This window comes from Pholis gunnellus, assembly GCF_910591455.1.
Source record: "Pholis gunnellus genome assembly, chromosome: 18".
Lineage (NCBI taxonomy): Eukaryota > Metazoa > Chordata > Actinopteri > Perciformes > Pholidae > Pholis > Pholis gunnellus.
In genome coordinates, this window is record NC_136545.1 from 20,904,309 (window position 1) to 20,929,173 (window position 24,865).

Here is a 24,865-nt window from a genome sequence, read left to right on the forward strand (position 1 = left end):
ACACGAATTGTTGTTTTTCATGTTGCTGAGGACTGAAATAACACAGAAGGAAAGTTAATGAGGAGCCTGTTTCATGGCTGACACACAAATGAAATGCATCTATAACAAAGTCAGAGTGAGTGACGTAGTTTATAATATTCAAAAAGACGATTATTGGTGGACGGACGTTGATCCATTGACGAAAACATTGATCCATTGTTGAATATAAACTTTGCAGCTTTGTATCACTACAATGTGGGGAGTGTATATGAGGATATGTGAGGATAGCACAGAAACAAGTTCAGTGCATTCTGGGAGTTGTAGGTTTTCTACCTTCTGAGCTAAAGGGAATAAAACCTCCTACTACCTACTTTTATCTTTGTAAAGTTAAAGTGCAGCTTTAACGTTTTTGACTTCAACGGACTTGAAGCTGAGCGCCACAGACAGGAAGTCAGAAAGTAATGAGAGGAACTAATGTGTTGTTGGTTTTGGTCTTTTCACGGTTTGACAATAAGACAAATATAAATAAAGTGGTATAAAATGAAACCACACAAACAACACAGGTTGTGTTATGATAGTTCCTGTTAGTGCACAAACAGCTGAGAAATGAAACTGAAACCAACATGATGGACATTTGTTTTACATGAATTCAAATGGAGAAAGAAACAATGATTACATGAAAATAAGCTCTTGTGTCACAGATGCAGTGAATGGAGTAGAAGAACATTTAAAAAATGCATATACGCTGACAAACAATATGTAAAAAGGAAAATGTATGAACAGGAAAAAGGTCAAATGAACAAAGGTCACATACAAAAATCTTGTTGCACATTTTTCACATTCCCTTTATTTGTTGGATTAAAATCACAGATTCCAGATCTGTGGCAGAGATCAACATCTAAAAAAGCTTTTGGCTCAGAACCCGACTCAAAGATGGAACGTTCAAAACAATCGGTGGTGAATTCGTTGGCTTGAAGACCAACATGATCAGATCCGTAAACAGCACGGAATCCCTTCAGTTCCAATGACCTTTATTTAATATCACAGTCCATTCATAGTTTTTAAAGTATACAATAAGTTAAATTCATATGGCTTCATATAGTATTTAGAATATATATATATATCCTATGATTAATAGCACACGCACATTCATAACAATCTCTTTAGCTCCGTGTGCCGCCTTTGAAATCTCCCCTTTGTTTAAAAAAAACTAAACTTTTTGTACAAACATCTACACGTGGAAATCAGCCAGAAAACATGGGTCATAATGAGCAACTACAAACCGAAACTCAACGAATTAAAGCATGCCCTATGATAATAATTTAAAGTGATGAATTCATGCTCTTTATAGTCAATAACACTAAAAACTACTGGGTTAGCTCTTATAGGAGTGAATGTTGTGTTTTGGTGGTTTGTTCCGAAAATGAAAGGCACCTGGGTTGAGGTCATTACATTACATCGGGCTGGGTATCGACAGAAATAACAGCCAATCACCACAAGCATTCTTCAAATGAATGCGACCTGTGATTGGCCGACTACCGCAGCAGCCACAACTCATTCAGCGGGTATTTCCAGCCTGCTTACGGTTCTGAACACGGATGTCTGAGCTGGCAGCTAGCAGATAACAATACAAAACAACGGCAACAGTACTGACAGAGCTAACAGAGCTAACAGCAACAACAGTACTGACAGAGCTAACAGAGCTAACAGCAACAACAGTGCTGACAGAGCTAACAGAGCTAACAGCAACAACAGTACTGACAGAGCTAACAGAGCTAACAGCAACAACAGTACTGACAGAGCTAACAGAGCTAACAGCAACAACAGTGCTGACAGAGCTAACAGCAACAACAGTACTGACAGAGCTAACAGAGCTAACAGCAACAACAGTGCTGACAGAGCTAACAGAGCTAACAGCAACAACAGTGCTGACAGAGCTAACAGAGCTAACAGCAACAGTGCTGACAGAGCTAACAGCAACAACAGTGCTGACAGAGCTAACAGCGCAAACAGCAACAGTACTGACAGAGCTAACAGCGCTAACAGCAACAGTGCTGACAGAGCTAACAGCTAACAGCAACAGTGCTGACAGAGCTAACAGCTAACAGCAACAGTGCTGACAGAGCTAACAGCAACAGTGCTGACAGAGCTAACAGCGCTAACAGCAACAGTGCTGACAGAGCTAACAGCGCTAACAGCAACAGTGCTGACAGAGCTAACAGTTTTAACTGAATGGTGGGCGTTATGCTTCCACAACTATGCGCTCTCGCCTGCGACGGTCGGGGGACAACGTTATTATCTGTAGCCGCTGTAGCCGCTGTATCAGCGCTGTGCAGCGATTAGCTGGCCTGTGGGACGCACATAGCTTCCATTCACATGATGGGTATCGAATGAAGTACTGGTATCGGTATCCCTTTAAGGGTACTGGCAGAGCCATTTTTTAAACGATACCCAGCCCTAGTCTTGGGCGATCAGATTGCAGTCAGATAATTCTTGAACACATGAAAGTAAAGATGTGAATACACCCAAAAGTGCATCGTGATGGAATCTCTTACCAACTTGCCGAGGCGGTCAAAGATGTAACAGGAACATAATTCATCAAATCCGCTGCTCGCCTTTTGTTCCTCCCTTTTTTCCTCCAGTTGATTCTCAAATCATGTAATCTGGCTTCATCCACAACATCTGATCATTTAGAAAAGCCCACAGAGAAATTATACGAGTGCGTCAAACAAGTTTGTGTTTGGTTGATTTTGTCTTCTTTAAATTTCCGGCAGACTTGGTACAGGAAGTGCATCGCTGCCTCCTGTCACAACAACAACAACACGTTTGGTTGAAAGACTACGGACCACTGACTGGTCAGAGCGCAACTTAAAATGACAATTTAAAGGTGGCGGGTTTGTGCAGGATGTCCCGTTTTAAGATTGTAGAACTAAACGTTAGAATCTCTTCAGCACCAGTCTTCCTGTTTAGAGCGTTGAGACTTGAGATACGAACAACAAATTAAACTAACTTCTCACGAATGTTAAAGTTCAGATCCTGAATTTTTTCTTTTGGGGGGTACAATGAAGTCCTTTGCAGAGCCATCGATAGACAGTTCAGTGCGTCTCTCCGTCTATCGATGCCTCTGGACCGACGTGTTCGGCTGCCACCGCTAAGCTGATTTACAAAAACCCACAAAAAAACCCAAATCAGTGTCTCATCTGATCCTCTGTCTGCTGCTTCTTCTCCCTCAGGAAAGGGTTCCAGTGGTTCTGGAAGAAACTGTTACTCTGCTGCAGCTCTTGGGTCGGGTCGGGTTTCTGCGGACTCTTGGGGTGATGGACGTGGTGGTTATGGTGCCGCTTCTGTTGCTCGTTGTTCTGGTTGTTGCGGCGCCGGACAGTTAATGACTTGTGGTAGGTCGCAGCTGAGAAGACGGAGTGGAAAAGAACAAAAAGAGCGTTAAAAAGTGAGAAAAACGTCTTCAAATGTATTAGCAGCCTCGTGATTCTGAACCAAAACAACTCACGGCTGGTGCAGGTGACTTTGGGCGCGTCCCATTGGCCGTCGGCCCGGCAGCGGATGGTGGGGGCGTGTCTCTGGATGAAGCCCTGTTTGCAGTGGTAGCGGAGCAGAGTGTTGACCTCGTAGCGAGGCTTCACGGCACCGAACACTCGGGAGTCCTTCACCACGGGGGGCTGCCCACACGAGACTGATGGCAGAAGACGGACAGAGGTCACTGTGGGACGCCTAAACCTCCATTTATTAATTATAGGGACACTTAGACGCAGAGCAACAAGCTGTGAACACAACATTTAAGTAACATCACCTCAGAAAGTTATTGTGAATATGTTTTATCTGTTTTAGCAGCCTCTAAGTTTTGTGCGGATTGGATTATTTACCTTGAAGTTATAACAACTTGTTTTTTCATAAAAATGATGCAAAATGGCCGCCACGTCAAGGTTCTTCGACAAAAACTCTAGCTTTTAATAATTTTGAATCACAAAGGTCTTAAGAGCATCCTGACCAAATTTGAAGTGGATTGCATAAATTCTGCAGGAGGAGTTTGTTAAAGTACGAAGGAAGAAAAATACAAAAAGTGCCAAAAAGCACAATTTCGCGGGTTTACTGTAGCGCCCCCTAATGGTCGAATGCAAATAAAATCTCAGGGTAGGTTACAGCATGCAATGTGCACATATGCTGAAAATTTGGTGAATTTTCGACCAACGGTTGGGAAGTTATGTGAATTGATATTAAGCCACGCCTTTAAGAAGTTCATTGGTCCTTATCTTGTCAACGCAAAGAGATATCAAAAAGCTTTTGATAACTTTGTGTGATCTACATCCAATAATGATCCTCAGCAAATTTGGTAGCAATTAGACCCAGCATGTAGGAGGAGTTTGCAAAAGTGTGTTTTACACTAAATTCAAAATGGCAGAAAAACAGCTGCACTGATATCAAAAACAGGAACATTTCAGACCCAAAGGTTCTGTGTATTTCTGTGTTTCCAGGTGGGCGTACCTGTCCCCTTCTTGCAGGTGAAGGTCAGGTGGTAGTTACACGGCACGTCGTTCCACTGTCCTCCCTCGTGCCAGATCATCACCACGCAGTCCTCCCCCGACTGGAAGAAGCTGTCCGGCTGGTTCGGCCTCCAGTAGTCGTATTGCTGTCAGAACACACGACAAAATAAACTCAGACTTTTAGATGTTACTTAATCTAATTTCTGTTCAAACCGGGTTTCTACTTCATCATATTGAGAAATTCAAGATGATTTCCACTCCATCGACTCTGCTCATGTGTGTATAAGAGCGAAAAACAAGTTTATGTAAAAGAAAAAAGGAGTAAATGTGACTTGTTGTATGTTTAGTAAATTAGCCGATTAAATGACGAATGGCTTAATGTGGTAGATTTAGGGCCGTAGGTGAAGGTCGATCTCCTCTTCAACGCAAAATAGAAAAAGAAGCTTTTGTTGTTGTTGGTTTTATTTAAATGAAGTTGTGTTTTCACTCCTAAAGATAAAAACTGTGCTGCACTCGGCATGTAGAGAAGTCCAAAAAATAAATATTATTTCAAAGTATATAAGTATATATACTCGTTATATTTTATGATGTCATACACCTTAAAACATAGGAAACATATGATTTTATGTGACTGTAGTTATATAAATGAATGACTGTTGTTTTTAAAGCCTGAAAAACCAACAAATATGGTCTGAAGCAGAATATTTCATTCTTTTTTCAATGAAGTTGAACTTTTGGACTGAGTTAATTAACTGAGCGCCGCATCGCTCGCCGTGTGTGCGAGACAGATTGAGGCCATAACACGTTTCTGTAAGTTATAAATAATAATAAGATGTGAATGAAGCTTTGAGCTCTTGGGTAAAGCCCCTAATGAGGTTTTTAGGCTTTTCCTTCCTGCTGTTGTTCCACCAAACTCAAACCAACCCGTCCATGCCGGTTCCCCTGAGGAGACTCCACACATGTGACAGGATGTAATTCACAGAGCGGTCAGACTGTGGTGCTGCTGAGTCGTCCACCTCCACTAAGCCTCCACAGAGCTCTCTGCACTGTACATACAACACCAACATATGAGCAACATGCTGCAGAAAACATGCTCTCTACTGTATAAAGTGTCCCCTCTAGTCCGGGTGGGCCTCTAAGTGATAACACATTACATCAGCAGAGCCCCCCCCCCCCCTCCAGTATCAGGTTTCCACAGCTTAATCCAGCTCACATGCTTCAACTGCTGAACGTGTGAGAGAATTGTGTCATCAGGACGAAAGAAAAGTCATGTTTCAAGTTCCTGCCGAAGATGAAATGTTGCTGCTAAACATTCCTCAACAAATGATGTAAATGTCAACGTAATATTTTAGGCTTTACCTCTAAAAACATCAATGTTTGCACCTTCAACAATGGATGATTAGTCTATTGTTTGTTTACAAACTTCCCAGTTTTTAATTTGTGTTATTTTTATCAATAAAATTATCGAACGTATTTATTTCTAACAGGAAGTGGAGGGAATTTCTCCTCTCTATGCTAACATGCTGAGGTTTCGCAGGTGTAATGCTTACCATGTTAGCATAGCATGTTAGCATAGCATGTTAGCATGCAATTTGATCCCATTGGACTATTAAACATTTTCCATCCATCTTATGGTGAAGTTCACCACACAACAAACTCTCAGCTTTGGAGCTCGTCTAGATGCTAACACGCTGAGGTGTATTGTTCATCATATTCCCCTTGTTAGCTTAGCATGTTAGCATGCTAACATTAAACAATTAACTCAGTTAACTCAAAAGCACATCCGAGGCAGATTGAATGTCTTCAGTTCTGCAGGTTTTTGGTCATAAACGAATGTATTGGAGACGTTAAAATGTTGAAAAGTCAGACGCTTCCTAAACTTGTTGAGATATTTGGGTTAGCTAGTCTTCCTTCTCATTTCATATAAAACACTTTCTTTAGATGCTTCATCCACAGACCGACGTTTTAAATCGTCTCACCATCGGGTTCCCGTCCGTCCACCTGAAGTCTCTCTCGAACATCTTGTCGTTGAGGCCGAGCCACTGGTAGTCACTGCCCAGCCCTGCAGAGATAAACACACATCAGAGAGGAACTTCATTTCATTTAACGTACAATAAAAACAGCAAACACTCCACCGAGCTGGAAGAAGAGAGAGTAGGAGATGATGTGTTTGAGATAAATTAAGACGTCGTAAACGAGTCCATTTCATCTCAGTTCCCCCAATAAAGTGAGAGACAGTTTACATGAAACTCTGGTCTGCTCTCACCAACAGTCATCTTGGGATTAGAGCTCAGATACGAGCGGCTTCTTTCCAAACAAAGTGCACTAAAACAGCTTTTAAGACTTTTAAAGATCGTCGTCTAGTTTATCAACAAAGGACACAAAAATAGTCTTAATATAAAATAAAGAAAATCAGGTTTCAGCTACTTGGGTCTGAGATTAGGAGTTTTGGTTCTACAGTAGAATCCAATGGTGCATCATGGGAAGTATAATTTATTTATTTAATATAAAACTGTGTTCCTGCACCCGTACGGTAAATAATGTGAGTTAAATGTAATGAGGAATGTAATGACATCAATGTAAAGTGAATCAGGTGAGGTCGCTGTAACCAGTGAACAGGAAGTGACCTCATCTACACGTACCTCTGGTAGAGACCTGTCAATCACTGTGTAGCCCCGCCCCTAAAGCATCCCCTGCTTTATGGTCTGTGTGACTCTAAATGGACCATCATTTACTAAATGAACATCATGCTGTATTGAAGAAGACTTGAAACTAGAGATTGAGACCATAAACTCATGTTTACAATGTTTACTGAGGTAATAAATCAAGAGAGAAGTAGAGTCATTTTCTCATAGACTTCTATAGGACCGGAGGAGTCGCCCCCTGGTGGACTTACGGTTGACGAACAGCTGCTCCTCCTGAGACAGGATGCTGGTCAGGTGGGCGCCGTGCAGCCGACACTCCCTCTCAGCAGCGTCCCACGTCCGCCGGTGTGTGAAGTACTGATAGCAGTGAGACTGAAACTTCTTCCACCCGAATCCACAAACCTCCGTGTCTGCAGGCAGGAGGAACAACAAAGTGTTACTCACAATAAAGTACGACGGTCAGTAGAGGATCTACAGTGTCTGTGGTTCAGAGGAGGAAGTCCACCATGTTTATCACAGATTTTACACTTTAAACTGGATTATTTACATGAAGACGACCACAGCTGGTGGGTCTGGAATACTGCTGATGAAGCAACTTTGATTTGTTTATTTCTCATCAAATTCTGTTGTTCAGGACAGAGAGAGAGAGAGAGAGAGAGAGAGCGAGAGAGAGACAGAGACAGAGACAGAGAGAGAGAGAGAGAGAGAGACAGAGAGAGAGAGAGAGAGAGAGAGAGAGAGAGAGAGAGAGAGAGAGAGAGAGAGAGAGAGAGAGAGATTTAAGGAATGATGTCAGAGAGAGTTAATTTGAACTATTTGAAGATTAATACGCTGACTGTTAAAGTTCTGTTAAAGTTCGAGTGTTAAAGTGTTACGACTCACAACAACAAGCAAACTATGAAAGTAGAGAACGAGACCTTATTATTCATAAACGTGACACGACGTCGTCAGCTGAGCGTTGGGAGGAACCCGAAAACATGAATCCTGATCCTCAGTCAGCTGAGTAATGAGAGAAATATGAGAGCTGGAACTAATCTGCAGAGGAGCCGACGCCCAGAGAGCCACCTGTGTGTGTGTGTGTGTGCGTGTGCGTGTGCGTGTGCGTGTGTGTGTGCGCGTGTGTGTGTGTGTGTGTGTGTGTGTGTGTGTGTGTGTGTGTGTGTGTGTGTGTGTGTGTGGACTCACTTTTAGTTTGACTCTATAATGTAGTTTATTGTGTTTAAGTCCATTCAAACACATTAAATGTTTGTTTTCCTTCATTACAACTTCATTTAGAAAAACTCAGACAATCCGCTGCTCAATGTTGAGATTTTGTTCTATTTTTCTCCTTCAGACTAGAAGAGAGAAAACACTCTGTAGATTTTCCATTCGTTAATGCGTCATTTGCATATTATAACATTTTAGAAAACTTGTAATAGATAACTTCATCTTTTTAATTCTTGTATAGTTTCTATTTTTAATTCTATTTTTAATTCTATTTTTCTTCTTCTTTTTTCAAAGTTTATATATTTATCGTATTATTATCATGATTCATATTATTATTCATATTTCCTTTTTTTAAATCTATTTCAGTCAAAAAAATAATTTATGGGGCTCAATAAAGTATAAAGTATAAAGTTTCGTATCTTTTTGTTAATCGTACGATACGTTCTGGTATCATAGCGTTAGCTTACCTTTTTATATCATATTGTTTATCTTATCGTATAGTATCGTAGTGTAGCATAGTGTATCTTATCGTATCGTTTATTGTAGCGTAGCATAGCGTATCTTATCTTATCGTTTATCTTATCGTATGATAGCGTAGCATAGCGTATCTTATCTTATCGTTTATCTTATCGTATGATAGCGTAGCATAGCGTATCTTATCGTATCGTTTATTGTAGCGTAGCATAGCGTATCTTATCTTATCGTTTATCTTATCGTATGATAGCGTAGCATAGCGTATCTTTTCGTACCGTAGCAGATTGCTTCGTATCGTACATCGTATAGATTCGTATCGTAGCATAGCGTATCTTTTGGTATCGTTTATCTTAATGAAGGCCGTTTCACTGATCATCTCTCACAGTCTGCAGCGTTGCCTTGAGTTTGTTCGTCCCTCAGCTGCAGCTCACCTTCTTCACAGAGTTCTCCCGAGTAGCTCGGCAGGCAGAGACAGGTGAAGGAGTCGACTCCGTCCAGGCAGGTGGCTCCATTCAGACAGGGGTTAGACTGGCACTCATCCACTTCTGCACAACACAAGTGTTATGAGCATCACTCATCTGTCAGCACGGGGTCAGTACGGTCAGTTGTTAATATATGTGTGTGTGTGTGTGTGTGTGTGTGTGTGTGTACCTGCTTCACAGTGCCTCCCAGTGTATCCAGGTGCACAGACGCAGATGTTTTGTGTGTTTTTCTGGTAGCAGGAGCCTCCATTCTGACACACACTGGTGGAGCACGGCAGCAGATCTACGAACGATGATGTAAATACATGTTAGTTTAAGTATTGATTTCAAGTTATTTTATTAGTTTATACGACATTAACAGGCCGTCTCTCAGAAGTGTTTTATAGTTTATGAACCAGTAAACAGAAAATTAATTTATTCAGTCTGGCTTTTATGTAGTGTTTTGAACAGTGTACTCATAAACAACATCTGTTTAATGTCTAATGTGTTTTTATGCTGTTGTTTAGTATCTATACATATTTTTATTTTATTTCACTTTAGTTTTACTGCTTTACTATGATCAATGTATTCACTTATTTATTTATATGTATTTTATTTACTTATTTATTTGTTATATACTTATTCATTTGTTTATTTATTTATTTACTTATTTATTTATCTATTTATCTATTTATCCGCTTATTTATTTTCTTAACTTCATTTGTTGTGCATTAGTCTCTTAAGCTCTATTTGTCTTAATCATTTGTAAAGCACTTTGAATTGCATTTTGATTTGTTTCAAAACGTGATTGGTTGATTGGTTGGTTGGTTGATTGGTTGGTTGATTGATTGGTTGGTTGATTGGTTGATAGATTGATTGGTTGATTGGTTGGTTGATTGGTTGATTGGTTGGTTGGTTGATAGATTGATTGGTTGATTGGTTGGTTGATTGATTGGTTGATTGGTTGGTTGATTGGTTGATTGATTGATTGATTGGTTGGTTGATTGGTTGGTTGATTGATTGGTTGATTGGCGGGTGATTTCACTTCCTGGCTCCGTATCAGACGGGTAGACATGGAGATAAACCGGTGAGCTGCTGTAAAAACCACTGAAGAAGAAGTGTCATATGTACCTCTGACGTCCACCGTGCTGACCTCCACAGAATCCGCCGAGTCGGTGCTGCTCTCCGGTCGCTCCGTGGTCGAGGTCTCTCCTGGTGTCTGTGGGAGCGCCTCCACCAGAGACTCATAGTCCACAAAGTCCTCCCCGGGCAGAGGGGTGGCAGCGGGGTCAGGGACCAGAGCCCACTGGGGGACGGAGTGGGTCTCGTGGTCGAAAGTGTACAAGGGCGAGGTGACGTACTGCGAGGAGCTCGCGGTGGACTGCGCGGCGCCGGGTTGGTGGTGGTCTTCAGTGGTTGTGTGCTCAGAGGTAACAGCGGGATGTTTCTTATCATCTGTGGCAGCGAGGGCGTGGAGGGTCATGTCTGTGGCGAGTTTGGTTCGGTTTCCAAAAGTCACAGCTGCCACATCTGGTAAAACGGTAACAGTGACCTCAGTGACCTCTTTAGGGTCAACCGGCCCACCCTGTGTCCCAGAAACCTCCCCCTCTCCGGACAGCTGCTCCGCACCTGAGCCCGCCTCTGTGACCGGGTCAGCAGGTTGAGGTCGCCGGGTGTGGAGGGTGGTGGAGTAAACCGGCGGTGGCGTGCCGGTGAAGCCGGGCGTCTCTGGAGGGTCTTGTCCCGAGGCCTCGTCTTCTCCGGACGCCGACCCTTCGGAGTCTTCTGTCCGGGTCTGTGTGGTGGTTTCCGGTGTTTTAGGCACAAAATTAGGAGGCTCCGTGAAATGGCCCGTGGCGCCCATTTCTGTCTCGTCGGTCACGACGGCGGACCGGCTTCCTGCAGCCGGTGTGGGCGGGGCGCCGTCTGCGGAGCCCTCGCGAGCAGCGCTGGCCTCGTAGTCGTCGCCGCGGCCCGCGGAGCCCTCCATGTCCTCGTAGGTGGAGACAGGCTGAGAGACACCGGGGGACACCAGGCCGGGTGGTGATGAGATGGGGAGAGCATGTGGGGTCATGGTGGTGGTTCTTGTTGCCGTCTGATCACCTGGTTCTTGAGTTTTGACTCCTTCAAAGTCATCAGGGACAACGTCTGGGTATGTGACCGTACGATGAGGGACTCTGTCACTGGTCTCCTCTGTAGGCGTCTCTTCTAGAGGCGTCTCCTCTGCAGGTGTCTTCTTAGTAGGCATCTCCTTTGTAGGTGTCTCCTTTGCAGGCGTCTCCTTTGCAGGTGTCTCCTTTGCAGGTGTCTCCTTTGCAGGCGTCTCCTTTGCAGGCGTCTCCTTTGTAAGGGTCTCCTTTGCAGGCGTCTCCTTTGCAGGCGTCTCCTTTGCAGGTGTCTCCTTTGTAAGGGTCTCCTTTGCAGGCGTCTCCTTTGCAGGTGTCTCCTTTGCAGGTGTCTCCTTTGTAAGGGTCTCCTTTGCAGGCGTCTCCTTTGCAGGCGTCTCCTTTGCAGGTGTCTCCTTTGTAAGGGTCTCCTTTGCAGGCGTCTCCTTTGCAGGCGTCTCCTTTGCAGGTGTCTCCTTTGTAGGCATCTCCATTGCAGGTGTCTCCTTTGTAAGGGTCTCCTTTGTAGGGGTCTCCTTTGCAGGCGTCTCCTTTGCAGGCGTCTCCTTTGTAAGGGTCTCCTTTGCAGGCATCTCCTTTGTAGGCGTCTCCTTTGTAGGCGTCTCCATTGCAAGTGTCTCCTTTGCAAGTGTCTCCTTAGCAGTTGTCTCCTTTGTGGGCGTCTCCTTTGCGGGCGTCTCCTTTGCGGGCGTCTCCTTTGCAGGTGTGTCCTCTGTGTGGACTTCTATGACCCCGTAGTCAAAAGGAGTCACGCTCTTGTCCTCCTCCGTCTCCTCCACCGCCTCCTCTACCCGGACAGGTGTGGCCGTCTCAAACTGATCTCCTCTGGCTTCCTCCGGCTGCTCTGGCTCAAATGTCACCTGATTGGATCAGAGAAGAGGCTTTTAGATCATTTCATCAAAGAAAACTATGACAAAAAAATCTAAAAAATTTATTAAAAAGTATCATTTGCAAGTGAATACTTTGACGAAGAGAACTATCGTTTTAGTCAACGTATAAAAACGAAACAATAATGTGAAACGCTGATAAACGGCCACATTTTGGGAACTATTTTAAAGCAAAGTCTGACTCAAAGACTTGATGTACTTTGATATGCACAACAACGTTCTACTATTATTCAGAATACAGTTTGATACAGGTCATGTAAGGTCAAACATCCCATTTGGATAATCTGAGTTAAGATTTATTCCAAATGGCCTGTTTTCAGATCAACATACGTCCACCAGCGGTTATGTTAGTCGGAGGCTGCATACCAACAGGAATATTAGTGGAATAATAATTTTCATTAGTTAAGTGAACAGCTTAGTTGGAAAATTGTCTTTTTTGGAATAAAGGCAAAAACACAAATATTTAGTGCATGTAAAGGTCGTCTTTGAGAGAACAAAGTCACAGATTTATGGACTGAATGAATGTAAAACATCATTTAGTCAACATTCATTTATGGACCCAATTAAAACATGAACTACGTGTTAATTAAAAACTCCAGTGTGGTCGCTACCTCGTGTTTTCCATTGATGAAGCTGACACTCGGAGGCAGGTTGATGGGAGAAACCTCCGGAGAATCCACGTCTCCGCTGCCCTGGACCGCTTCACTGGTCACCTGAGAGAGGTCCGTGATCTGGGGGAACTGGAGGCCCAGTACAGGCTGGTTCAGGAGGTCCAGGATGTTGGAAACTAGAGACAAACAGGAAACGGACAAAGTGAGACGGCAAAGTCACGCAGACAAGGAAAACAATCGCAGACGACAAACAAAGCAAAAGAAAGGACCGTTGTGTTACTTCACTCCTTCATTTGATGTGCGACTTGTAATATTTCTCTTTGTAATAAAAGAAGACGACGTTTTATAAAGACAACACTTTTGATCTATAAATAGAGAAGTTCAGCAGATTAAACAATATTGAAAATAATCATTAGTTCCCCAAACTCAACCGAAATCTTAACATACAGTTGCCTAAACATGTTTTGCAAAATTATTACTTAACATAACAATTTTTTGGGGGTTAAAAATACAATATTTTCTCTGGAGAAACCAAAGTAACTCATAATAAACTTGACAGACAGGGACCAGGATCGATTGTTAGTATAATAAAGAGACTTTACACATAATTTACCAACTCAAAAAAGTCAAACAAGACCAAGAACTCAACCAGGAACCTTCCAACGTTTGGTTTAACTTGACGGTCAGAATAAAAACACGTATTGAGGTTCAACACTCGGCCCGAAAAACTTCTTTCTCATTGCTGACGTTTCTTAAAACGAGCCGAGGTGCATCACTGGATGTCATCAGTGAGTTTTGTGCTGAAGGTCGGTCGCTGCCCGGGGGGGGGGGGGGGGGGGGGGGGGGGGGGGGGCCGCTCCCAAACAAAGCACACTCGTGTGTCTTCATGAAGACTTCATGGTACACATGGAACCCATATCGTGGGAACTGGGAGAGAAAAAGTGACGTAAACGCAGACCTGAGTTCAGTTTTCTTGTGTGAGGACGAACGTTGTGAGCTCCTCTTTTGAACCAAAAGGCTTCGTGTGACTCGGAACTCGATGCCGCATGAAACAGATTTCACTAAAAACAATCGCTGATTCAATTTTCCTAACGTCCTGGAGACGTGTAAACAGTGAGTCGTGAGCCTCCACGTGATGATCTTCAACGTAGAATATGAACACAAAGGATTGTAAAAGTAAATGTTCGATCAGACTTGTAATCAGCAGACGCTTACTGATCCAGACTTCCCTACAGCGCCTCAGACTGAGGACTACTACGAGGTCACCAGATGCCCGGACTTTGGGGCCCCCCTGAGCACTCGGACCCCCCGGCCTGTGCCCGGTTAGTCGGCACAGTGATCCATCCACGGTGGTAATACAAACACATGTGGGGAAAGACAGAGAGCACCGAGATTGTTGGAGAAGTCGTTAGTTACGGCAATTCAGACGGCTCCCCGGAGAAAAGACGATGAAGCTCTCAGATCTCGTTCTGCAGATATTTAGACAAAAAGTTGAACCTTTTTAGAAAGTCTAATCCCTCCATCAGACCACCGGTGTGTCTTTGTGAGAGAATGAAAGAAAGAAAAAGTGAAAGAGTAATTTTCTCTGATGGATTTGACTATTCATGAGGCTGCTTTTCCCAAATGGAGACACTGTGATGTGTTTACAATATGTTAAGCTGCAGAATTGGCCGAACGGAGAAAACTGACTTCATAACTTTCCACATCTGGTTCTGCAAACAGTGAGAATGTGTGTGTGTGTGTGTGTGTGTGTGTGTGTGTGTGTGTGTGTGTCAGCATACAAATACAAAAGGTAACAAACTCTCTGCTGTTGCCTTCGCGGACAACAAACAAAACTAAATCGGTCACAGCAGATTACTGTAAAGTCTAAACAAACGCTGAAAGACAAATGTTCTCGCTGAAAGATCGAAACAGTTTCACGTGAAATGTGAGAACGTTGGGTCCCAAAGCACAGAAGGCTCGTGAAAGGTGCAGAGGGGAAATACATCACAGTAAACATGCGTGGAAATATGGATATGTGGAAATATGATGTCAGAGATGTCAAACAGAAAACAGAAAACTGCTGTGAAAAACGTCTGCCGTCTGTAAATCCTGTCGATAAATTCCACAAAGTCACTACTGACACTGCCAACAATGTTTCTCTATCGACGTTACGGCAGTTTACTGTAAATCATGTCAAGAAATGGTCACATATTATCTTTAATTCTGAATTTGAATCTCTCTAGAATGGAAAAGGCCCTGAATCAGTATTAAGATCATCTTGGGATAGGGCTGTCACTTTCTATCTGAAATCAACTACAAACATGGACGCCAACTGTCCCGTGTTCTTGTACCAAAACAAACATGGACGCCAACTGTCCCGTGTTCTTGTCTTCGTCATTGTATGTGTACATGTTTTTGAAAACCTTTGAGAACAACTGGCAGCGACAGATCCTAACGGACTCGGACTGGAACAGAACTTCTTGTCCCAACTTGGTCCCATCAGTCGTCACACTCCACATCGTATTCATAACCCCCCCCCCCCTTAACTCACCTGACTGATTTTGATCGTGCACATTGACGATGATGAGATGTAAAGGTGGTTTGACGGAAGACTCCCCATCCACAGGAATGGCCAGTGATGAGTCAAAGTCAAACTGCGATGGAGTTCCAGAGGTGACATCCTCCTTAAAAACAACTGCAGGTTGTTTCCCCACCTCTCTGGTCCCGGCTGGAAGGCCTGGTTCTGGGGTGTGGATTCCTGGAACGACCACGTCCGCGGCGACGTCTAGAAGCTGCGACGGTCTCGATGTTTTCGCACCCAGCTCGGACCCTGTGGCGGTCTCCAGAAGCCAACTCGGCTGCGTCGGGATCCCCGCCGCTCCTGCCTCAGCCCCGCTCGAGTGGCCATCGCTGCTGCCTCCCTCGCCGCTGCCGCCGCTGGTCTCGCCTCGGCCTCCCTCCTGTTCCGCGTGGAAGATGTCAAGTTGTGAGGGATGCGATATGGTGGTCGGTAATGGCGGAAGCTGCATGGGGGGCAAAACTGGTATCGACTCTACTTTGTACGGGTTAAAATCGACACCGTCGGCGTAGTCGTCCAACATGGCCGTGGGGGTCACGTAGGCTGTTGAGTGAGGGGAGGTGTGTGGTCTCTCTTTCGGGGAATGTGTGACGGGCTCTGGTGTTTGAATTGCAGCTCTTTGAGGAGCTAAGGGTCCGGGTGTTGGAGTGGTGGACTCAGCCGGAGTCATCGGTGGACTCGTGGTAGTCGGCTCTGGTAGTTTAGCTGTTAGGAAGGGAAACAGAGAAGAAGAGACGGGGGGTTTAAAACCTCAGTCTGGTTAAAGCTCGGCCATGTTATTCATGATGTTTAGACCATAAACTGTATACAAGAAGTGGAAGTGGTTTGTGGACGGATGTTTCCAAGCTTCAAGTTTTCTTTTTTGCAACCAGTGAACAGGAAGTGACCATATATGGACTGAGGAGGCGTGACGTAGAGACCTGTCAATCACTGTGTAGCCCCGCCCCTAAAGCATCCCCTGCTTTATGGTCTGTTTGACTCTAAATGGACCATCATCTACTAAAGGAACATCATGCTGTATTGAAGAAGACTTGAAACTAGAGATTGAGACCATAAACTCATGTTTACAATGTTTACTGAGGTAATAAATCAAGAGAGAAGTCATTTTCTCATAGACTTCTATAGGACCAGAGGAGTCGCCCCCTGGTGGACACTAGAGAGAATGCAGCTCACTCGACAGAGCAACTGCCGAACCTTTTCCACCTGACAAGTTGTTGAGGTTTATTTCCGTTTGGTGAGTTTATATCGTCATTATTCATCATTCCCGTAACAAACTTCATCAATGACTGAAAGTATTAAAGTTCATGACCATTGTTCTGTGTATCACAAGGAGCCATCAGTCTCAAATAAATGATGGCAGCGAATGTCGCAACAAAGAGCTCAAAATCTACATTATGTATCATTAATATATGTTAGAAATAATAATGGCTGCCTAAAGAGGTAGAACATCAGCCTTAAAACGTGTGCTGTGCTTTGGAAAATCATCCACAGTAACGAAAAGTACATGTGTTGGGCGGGTGGTGTTGGGCGGGTGGTGCTGAACCCAGAGTCTGGGGCCGGTCCGGTGGAGCTCCCGTCAGTTGTGTCCGAGATGTTTACAGAATGAATCAGAATCTTAGTGATTCACTAAAAGCAGAAAACGGTAATATCTGGAAAACGCTGCTGACGTAGCCGTCTGTCAGCCCGCCGTTAGCTCACGGCTATAAAAGGAAAAGCAGCAGCATGAGGTCACCTGTCAGACATGAAGTTTGTGTCGGAATAACAACCGTCGCTAACGATGTGGTCTTATTTTTAGCTAACTGATAAGCGAGTCTACAGTGAACTGGTTTCTCTTCCTAAAGCCTGAATCCATCTCTGGTCCTGAACAGACCAACGGATTTATATTTATGATGGAACACGTTCCATATGAGAAGAGCCTCCATCGCTCACACAATGCTCCTTTGTGTTGAGTTCATATAGTTAACGTCACATAATGCTTCAATAAACGGTACCGAACTCCCTCCAACCGGGCTGCCAGGGCCCCGCAGGGGGGGGGGGGGGCAAGACGGGGGGGATTAGATGGGTGGTTAACGTCGGCTGGTGTTAGGTGGAGACCTCGTGTTGTACTTCTTCCACCACTGAACATTCTTTAAGGTGTTTCCTGGTCTGCGGTCTCTGTGGACCTGGTCTGGGGTCCTCATGCCGTCACTTCACAGCACATTAACCTCCTTTACGTCTGTTAGCCGTTAGCCGTTAGCTCGTCTGTGAAAGTGAATACCAGGTTCTTAGCTTGCACAGACTCGTGTACTCTTTGTTTTAATGACCACGTTACACGAGGGAGTTCCCTCCCTCCGTCCGTCCGTCTGTGTTTGTTGGTCCGGGTCCAGCTGTGAACCATTAGGGACCCGTCCCCCTTTCTGCTGGATCTGGATCTGTGTTAGAGTGCATGCGTTGGGTTTTCCCCTCGTAAAAAAAAGGAAAAGCGTCCCTCCATGAACGAGGAAGAGGGAGTTTATCCTTCTCTTTGGGTTTGTTCTCTCCCATTTAATGTACATAATATATATATATATATATATATATATATATATATATATATATATATCATTTATATTTCTACAACCTCTACTCTGTGTGTTCACTTCCTGTTGGTCTCAGATGAATCAATCATGACGTCATAGTTTCACAACTTAATGTTTTTAACAGAATCTGGTTAAAGTGAACCGTTTATTCGGGACAGGATTTATAATGAGAACATGTTTAATATAATTTTTTTGGTGAAATATCAAAATGTTTAAGCTTCGTTTTGACTGTTTTTTCTGACGGAAGCGTTCGTCACACATGATGTGTTCAAGGACCGTCGGAAAGATTAAAATCTGACGATAATGACGCGTTTTTACAGCTCCTAGCTGATAAACGGTGTCGTTTTGGAGATTGTTTAAAGAAAACCTGCTTTCCCATCCCGCCAGCAGAGGGAACAGGAACTCACATCTTCAGAGAAATCGTAGGAAGACAATAATAAAGTCTTTTATCGGATCAACCTTTTTGAAACTCCTGCTGCTCTGAAGCCACTTAAAGGTCAGAGTCTTAAAGTCTGAACTCCGTTGCTTTAATAAATAGTCGTGTGACGGGCTTCAGCCTCACCCTTGAAGCAGTAGAGTCCGTGTCTGTCGGTGGGGTTCGGGTAGCCGGTCTGGTTTTTGTTCCTGTAGAGCGTGCGGACCCCCAGCAGGCCTCCTCCGCACTGAGGCTTGGGGACGGTGACCGGGTAGCGGGCGCTGCCGTCCGACAGCCAGCCGTAGTCGCAGCGGTTAAGCCCCGCCCTCCAGGCCGCGAACAGCTGACCGGTGGACGCCAACACGGCGTCGTGCTTCTCGCACTCGTCTCTGGCCTCCTGCAGCGAGAGCTTCCCGCTGACGGAGGACGGGAAGAAGACTTCGCCTTCAGACACACAAAGTTCATTCAATGTTTAGTACGAAGTTCATTTAAGAGATTTCATGAATTAATGAGACATGTTGTGGTGCAGCAACACACGCTGATGCATCTCAAGCTGACAACACTGAAAGAAATCCTGCATTTAGATCAACATTAATCAGACGATTTTGTCCGAAGTAACTCAAACATTGTATGTTTTTATTTATACTTTAGTTTAATTTAATTAAAGCACAAACTAAATAAAGTTTTAAAGCTGCAATAAAGTGTGTTTTTTGACCTTTGGACAGCTAGCTGTTTCCTCCTGCCTCCGGTCTTTATGCTAAGCTAAGCTAATGCTAGCTCTGACTCGTTTAAAACAGTCAGACATCGGACTGATTTTGATGTGGAACTATTCCTTTAAATGTTCTTGCGTGTACTTGTACTGCTCACCGTGTAGTTTATCTACGTAGCAGTACACGTCGTACTCCTCCGTCGGGTCGCGGACGCCGTACGTTCTCACTCCCGGTCGGCTCAACAGGTTTCCTGCACAGCCGGGACGAGGCGCTGTGATTGGATACCTGAAGAAAAAAAAACACACTTTCAACCAGCTTCCAACAAAAAAAGCAATTAGCGTAGTTTAGACGGGTCAGTTTCCAACAAAAATGAAATTAGTTTTGAGTATTTAGGAAGGTGGTCAGCTGCTGAATTAAAGACAAATGAAACCTCTCAGATACACACACACACACACACACACACACACAGACAGACACAGACACACACACACACACAGACACAGACACACACACACACACACACACACACACACATGTACAGGCACAGGCGTAGTAAATGTAGGTTTCGTTACACACCTGACTGACTGGTCGGAGAGCCAGCCGGCGTCACATTGGTCCAGGCCGTCCTCATAGGCGGCCGTGAGCTGCTCGGGCGTAGCGATGGCGGCGCCTGCGGAGCGACACGCCTCCACGGCTCCAGAGAAGTCCAGAGTGTAGCGGCTGGTGTTGGCTCGGTAGTGGAACACCACACCTGGAGAGAGAAACATCAGGGCGTCACACGGACAGATGTGTGGAACGGGAGGGGCCGCTGGTACCGGTACTCTAAACACTACGATACCCATGAGCCTCGGCTGCTCTGGAGAAGAGACCGGTCAGAGCTGTGAGTGGGTATTATATCCTCTCTCACATCCTCACCCCCTAGTATCCACTTGTATCCTCTCTCACCCTCTCATATCTCTCACCCTCTCATATCTCTCACCCTCTCATATCTTCTCTCACCCTCTCATATCTCCTCGTGTCCTCTTGTATTTTCTCTCATCCTCTCAGAAAATAATTTTTAAAAATAGTTTTTTCCAGCTGACTCTTAGAACCCTTTGTTCTCTTCCTCCTCGTGAGCTGCAGCAGCTCAGTGTGTTTTGTTGCTTTTGTCTTTCTTTGTTCCAAACGTTTCATTTTGGTTTGGATCAAACTAAATAGTCTGAACGGACCGAACGAGCCGATGTGATCGGGCCAAAGACCCCAAAAGGTCGGTGTTCCTCTGACCTTCACAGCGTGGTGATGCAGCTGTATTCAACTTAAAGTAGAAGCTCTAGCATCTCTTTCTGCAGAAGGACAGAATGAAGAACCTGTTCTACCTGATGAGACAGAGACAACCTCACATCTTCACTCTAAAGACTCATTCCACAGAAACCGGAGAACTCCGGCGATCATTACACGACGATAAAGGAAACACTGCGTCCTCAGACTCCACGTCGTCGTCTTGTGTCATTCGCTCCTTTATTCTCAGCTGGACGGATCATTAGAATCCTGGCAGCGCTGCAGCAGGATGTGAATAGACGGACTGAGCTGTTAAATGGAGAGTTGTGTGTCACTCAGACGGAGCGTCTTTGTGTGGAGCTGCTCGACAAAGAGTCCTGTTCAGCATTAATGTGGAATCTGTGGAGATGAGTGGAGCTCTGTGGGGTTTCCACCGGATCAACCTCACAAATCTGTCATAGTTACTGTAGTTCAATATGTATGTAAACGGGTCTACTGTTTCTGAAAAGCATAATAATTCATCTGCGACTATTCTTTTTATTGTTTACGTTGTTTAGACAAATGCCCCAAATTTTCTTTGGGTTTATGACAGTGATGCAGCGTCTGAATTGTTTTCTCCAGAGTTGGTTTTGCAACTCTTTGTAGTCTTTCTGCGTCTCATTTTGTTTTTTAGCGTCTCTTTGTGGTTGTTTTGCATCTCTGTGGTTGTTTTACGTCTCTTTGTGGTTGTTTTACGTCTCTTTGTGGTTGTTTTACGTCTCTTTGTGGTTGTTTTACGTCTCTTTGTGGTTGTTTTACATCTCTTTGTGGTTGTTTTGCGTCTCTTTTAGGTCGTTTCAGCTAAAAACAGCTGCTGGAAATGAGGCTGATGAGACTGAACCCAAACATTTAAAACAAACAGCTGAAAGATAAATCCTCTGTAGAGCTGCAGAGTTGGATATGATTCTGTGTGTTCATCAATACATGCGATCATTTTCACATTACACACTTTTATTCCATAGTTAATATACAAGTATTGATTAGTGCAACTTTAAGAAACAGTATTAGAGTTAACACCTTCTGCAGTCAAGTCTTCAAACTTCACACATCTGGACTTTTGTAGACTGTTGATTTGACTAAAAGTGTGCGTTTGTTTTGCTCACCGGTGACGTTGAGGCTGACGGTGTCCTGGGTGTCCTCCATGCCGTGCATGACCTCGCAGCGGTAAAGCCCGGCGTCGCTGGCCCTGAGCCGCTCGATCATCAGGGAGGCGTCCCCGACCGACGCGGCCGGGCTCGGCACCGACACCCGGCTCATGTAGTCCTGCCCCACCTTCACCACCCCTCCCTGGGCCACCAGCACCACCGTCTCCCCATCCTCCTGCAGCTTGGTCCACTTGATCCTCAGCTCCTCCTCGGGGCGCCGGGTGGCGTGAGGAGCCGGGAGGAGAGGTCCGGGCGTCGAGCCGCCGGGAGAAACCGGCGTGATGGAGAAGTGGCACGGCAGAACCACGTGGCCCGCCAGAGAGCTGGTCGCTGGACGGTTCTTCCGCATCGTCATGGAGGGTGGAGGTGCTGGTGCTGCAAAAACAGGAAGCTGCATGAGTGTGTGAGGTAAACATGAAGCAGCAACATCACAACAACAGACACAGAACATGCAGGAATAAGAGGGTGGAAAGTGCATTCTCTCTAGTGTCCACCAGGGGGCGACTCCTCTGGTTGTATAGAAGTCTATGAGAAAATGACTCTACTTCTCTCTTGATTTATTACCTCAGTAAACATTGTAAACATGAGTTTATGGTCTCAATCTCTAGTTTCAAGTCTTCTTCAATACAGCATGATGTTCATTTAGTAAATGATGGTCCATTTAGAGTCACACAGACCATAAAGCAGGGGACGCTTTAGGGGCGGGGCTACACAGTGATTGACAGGTCTCTACCACAGCGTTGTCCGGTTTGGGAGTTGTCAGTTTTTCGTCTCACAACTTTAACTCTTTCACAGTTTGTTTTCACATCATCAAAGTTAATTTTAACAATTAAAAATGTCTTTGGTTGTATTTAGCTCCGCCCCCTCTCGTGTCACCTCTGGTTGCAAAAAAACAAGATGGCGACGACCACGATGCCGAACTTGAGGCTTCGATATTCAAATCTGTGATCAACGCTCGCTGAAGATTCATTTCCAGAATTAAGTGAAACAAATATGAAATATGATAACTTGAAAGTACTTAAAAGTGTGTTTTATGAGTTATGGATCAGGTTTTGGCTTTTTCTCAATTGACCTATTAATAATTGTTTTATTCAGTCCAAAACCCAACGATGTGAAGTTTCCCGTCAGTATTTGTGAGAATAAACGTACAGTCTCCTGAAAACGATGAACTCATACATTAACGAAGCAGACGGGGAAAAAAAGAACTTTTCTCCAACTGGCAGCGAACGCAGCCGCAATCAAGACCTGTGTGTGTGTGTGTGTGTGTGTGTGTGTGTGTGTGTGTGTGTGTGTGTGTGTGTGTGTGTGTGTGTCAACTGGAAAACATGTGTTCATAGACGACTGTATTGGAGTAATCATCACTTTCCACTTTGTCATATTTGGAGCTGCAGTGTGTCTCATGTGTTGCATCGTCTGTGAGAGAGAGAAGAAGAGAGGAAGAAGAGAGGAAGAAGAGAGGAAGATGAGAGGAAGAAGAGAGGAAGAAGAGAGGAAGAAGAGAGGAAGAAGAGAGGAAGAAGAGAGGAAGAAGAGAGGAAGGTGATTGTTTGTTTCTGGACTCACCGGTTTGAGGCCGAGCGGCGTTCAGACTCACGAGGCTCATCAGAGTGAAGACGAGAGGAAACATCTCAACACGATCTGGAGACAAAGAGACAAAGACTCAAAGACACAAGTACACAAATATCTGAGGTACTTATACACAAGTCTGATCAGTGTTGAAGTATTTGTATGCGAGGGAAATAGTTTATATTTTACTGCAACAATTAGACAATTAATAGAAATAAATCTGATCAATCGTACATCGATCGAACATTTTCCAGATTCTGGGAAGATTAAATGTTTTTATTTGTCATTTTATGATAATAAATTAATACATTTTATTTATTTCTGGACTGTTGGTTGAATGAACTCATCGATTAATCAGCTGCAGATTTAAACAGTTTGTTACTTAAAAGGAATTAAGATAATTTTATAAAGTGATTAAAACGAGCTGCATCTCAAATGAACGTGTTAATCAGTAATAATAATAATAATGTATTATAATATATGTTAAAACACTGATAGAGGCAGTTGTGCTATTTGATCATATTTTGACTTCCGTACTTTTACTTAAAGATCTACGAATATTTAAAACATAAAAATATGTTTAGAAGAATAGCTTCACTAAAGATGATAAAAAGTCTTCTTCTCCCTCGTTCAAATATCCAGAATGTATTTAATAATGTATGAATATATTTAATTTAAGAAGTTTAGCTGCTGAACAAACCGCCTCAGTGTTTGTGACGGGAGCTTCATGCTGGACCCTGATTGGCTCACAGCTGTGATGTCACAAACCCTGCAGGTACGTCCAGCTGTTAGACTGAGATTTAAGAAACTCTCCTTCAGAAAACAAGAGGACTTTAAAAACTCTCAATATGAACCGATATTACATTATGTTGCAGCAAAGGTACTTTCACTTCATACTTTAAGTACTTTTACTCAAAAGTTGCTGCAAACGATTTATTTTCACTATTGTCTGATTATTACTTTTATATATGAAATAATAAAGAGCCTCTCGTCCACATTTATATAAAATAACACAAAGAAAAGCAGCAATTCTTCACATTAAAGATGGAACCAGAAAATCAGATTTTGGAACTTTTGACTGAAATTATTTATCATGAAAAAAGTTTCTTAATAATTTCCTGTTTCTTCATTTTACAGCTGTGAGCGCGTTCACCTCTGCACTCATACGATCCACTGTTTCACTAACGGTTTATAATCACTGTGCTTCATAAAGTCACCTTTGTGCTGTAAACTGGAGTTTAACTTCTTTACAGGAAGCTTCAGAATTACAGTTTGTTTCTGTTATTTCTTCAGTGAAAGCGTTCAGAGAACAGCTGTGAGATCAAGAGGTCGTCGCTGTAAACGGACCGAAGCCGTTCATCACCGAGTGTCACAGCGTTCCAAAGGAAAAGAGGTAAAAATAACCAAACATGCTCTAAAAACTACATTTAGTGATATTTAGACAACTTCTAAGAATATTCTGTGCAGGAATTTCACCAAAAGATTTGACATTTTAAAGATCTTCTTACCTTATAAATACTACTGTAAAAAATAAATTAGAAAACAGAGCAGAGATCCGGTTCCTCGTGCTGGTTTGTCTCAAAAGAATCCCCGGATGCTGCTCCTCTCTGCAGATGTTCTCTGCTCGCTCCTCGTTCCTCCTCTCAGCACCGGAGCAAGTTCAAATCCACTTTACACCCGCTATTATGAAGGGAGGGGGGGGGGGGGGGGGCCCACACGACTCCCCC

The 24,865-nt window shown here is 43.9% G+C and overlaps 1 protein-coding gene across 1 annotated transcript; it reads right to left on the minus strand.

Annotated features, from left to right (window-relative positions):
• Positions 1-993: 993 nt before the first annotated feature.
• vcanb (versican b) lies at positions 994-24,760 on the minus strand. The gene is made up of 15 exons (XM_079179330.1): positions 24,647-24,760; positions 23,136-23,210; positions 21,531-21,947; positions 19,708-19,882; positions 19,289-19,416; positions 18,569-18,865; positions 15,639-16,153; positions 10,396-12,250; positions 9,455-9,568; positions 9,235-9,348; positions 7,375-7,533; positions 6,458-6,540; positions 4,480-4,624; positions 3,488-3,670; positions 994-3,385 (listed from the first exon to the last, which is right to left on the minus strand). Exons 2-15 carry the CDS (start codon positions 23,197-23,199, stop codon positions 3,168-3,170), a joined length of 4,467 nt encoding a protein of 1,488 aa, XP_079035456.1. The 5' UTR covers positions 23,200-23,210; positions 24,647-24,760; the 3' UTR covers positions 994-3,167.
• Positions 24,761-24,865: the final 105 nt, after the last annotated feature.

What these genes read in the sequence shown, in the direction of transcription:
- vcanb (XM_079179330.1), bottom strand. Translation starts at nt 23,199, where the DNA reads ATGTTTCCTCTCGTCTTCACTCTGATGAGCCTCGTGAGTCTGAACGCC. An exon ending in CGCCGCTCGGCCTCAAACCG is followed by an intron (nt 21,948 to 23,135) that starts GTGAGTCCAGAA and finishes CTGTTTTTGCAG; the next exon opens with CACCAGCACCTCCACCCTCC. An exon ending in GGACGGACGGGAACCCGATG is followed by an intron (nt 4,625 to 6,457) that starts GTGAGACGATTT and finishes GTGTTCTGACAG; the next exon opens with CAATACGACTACTGGAGGCC.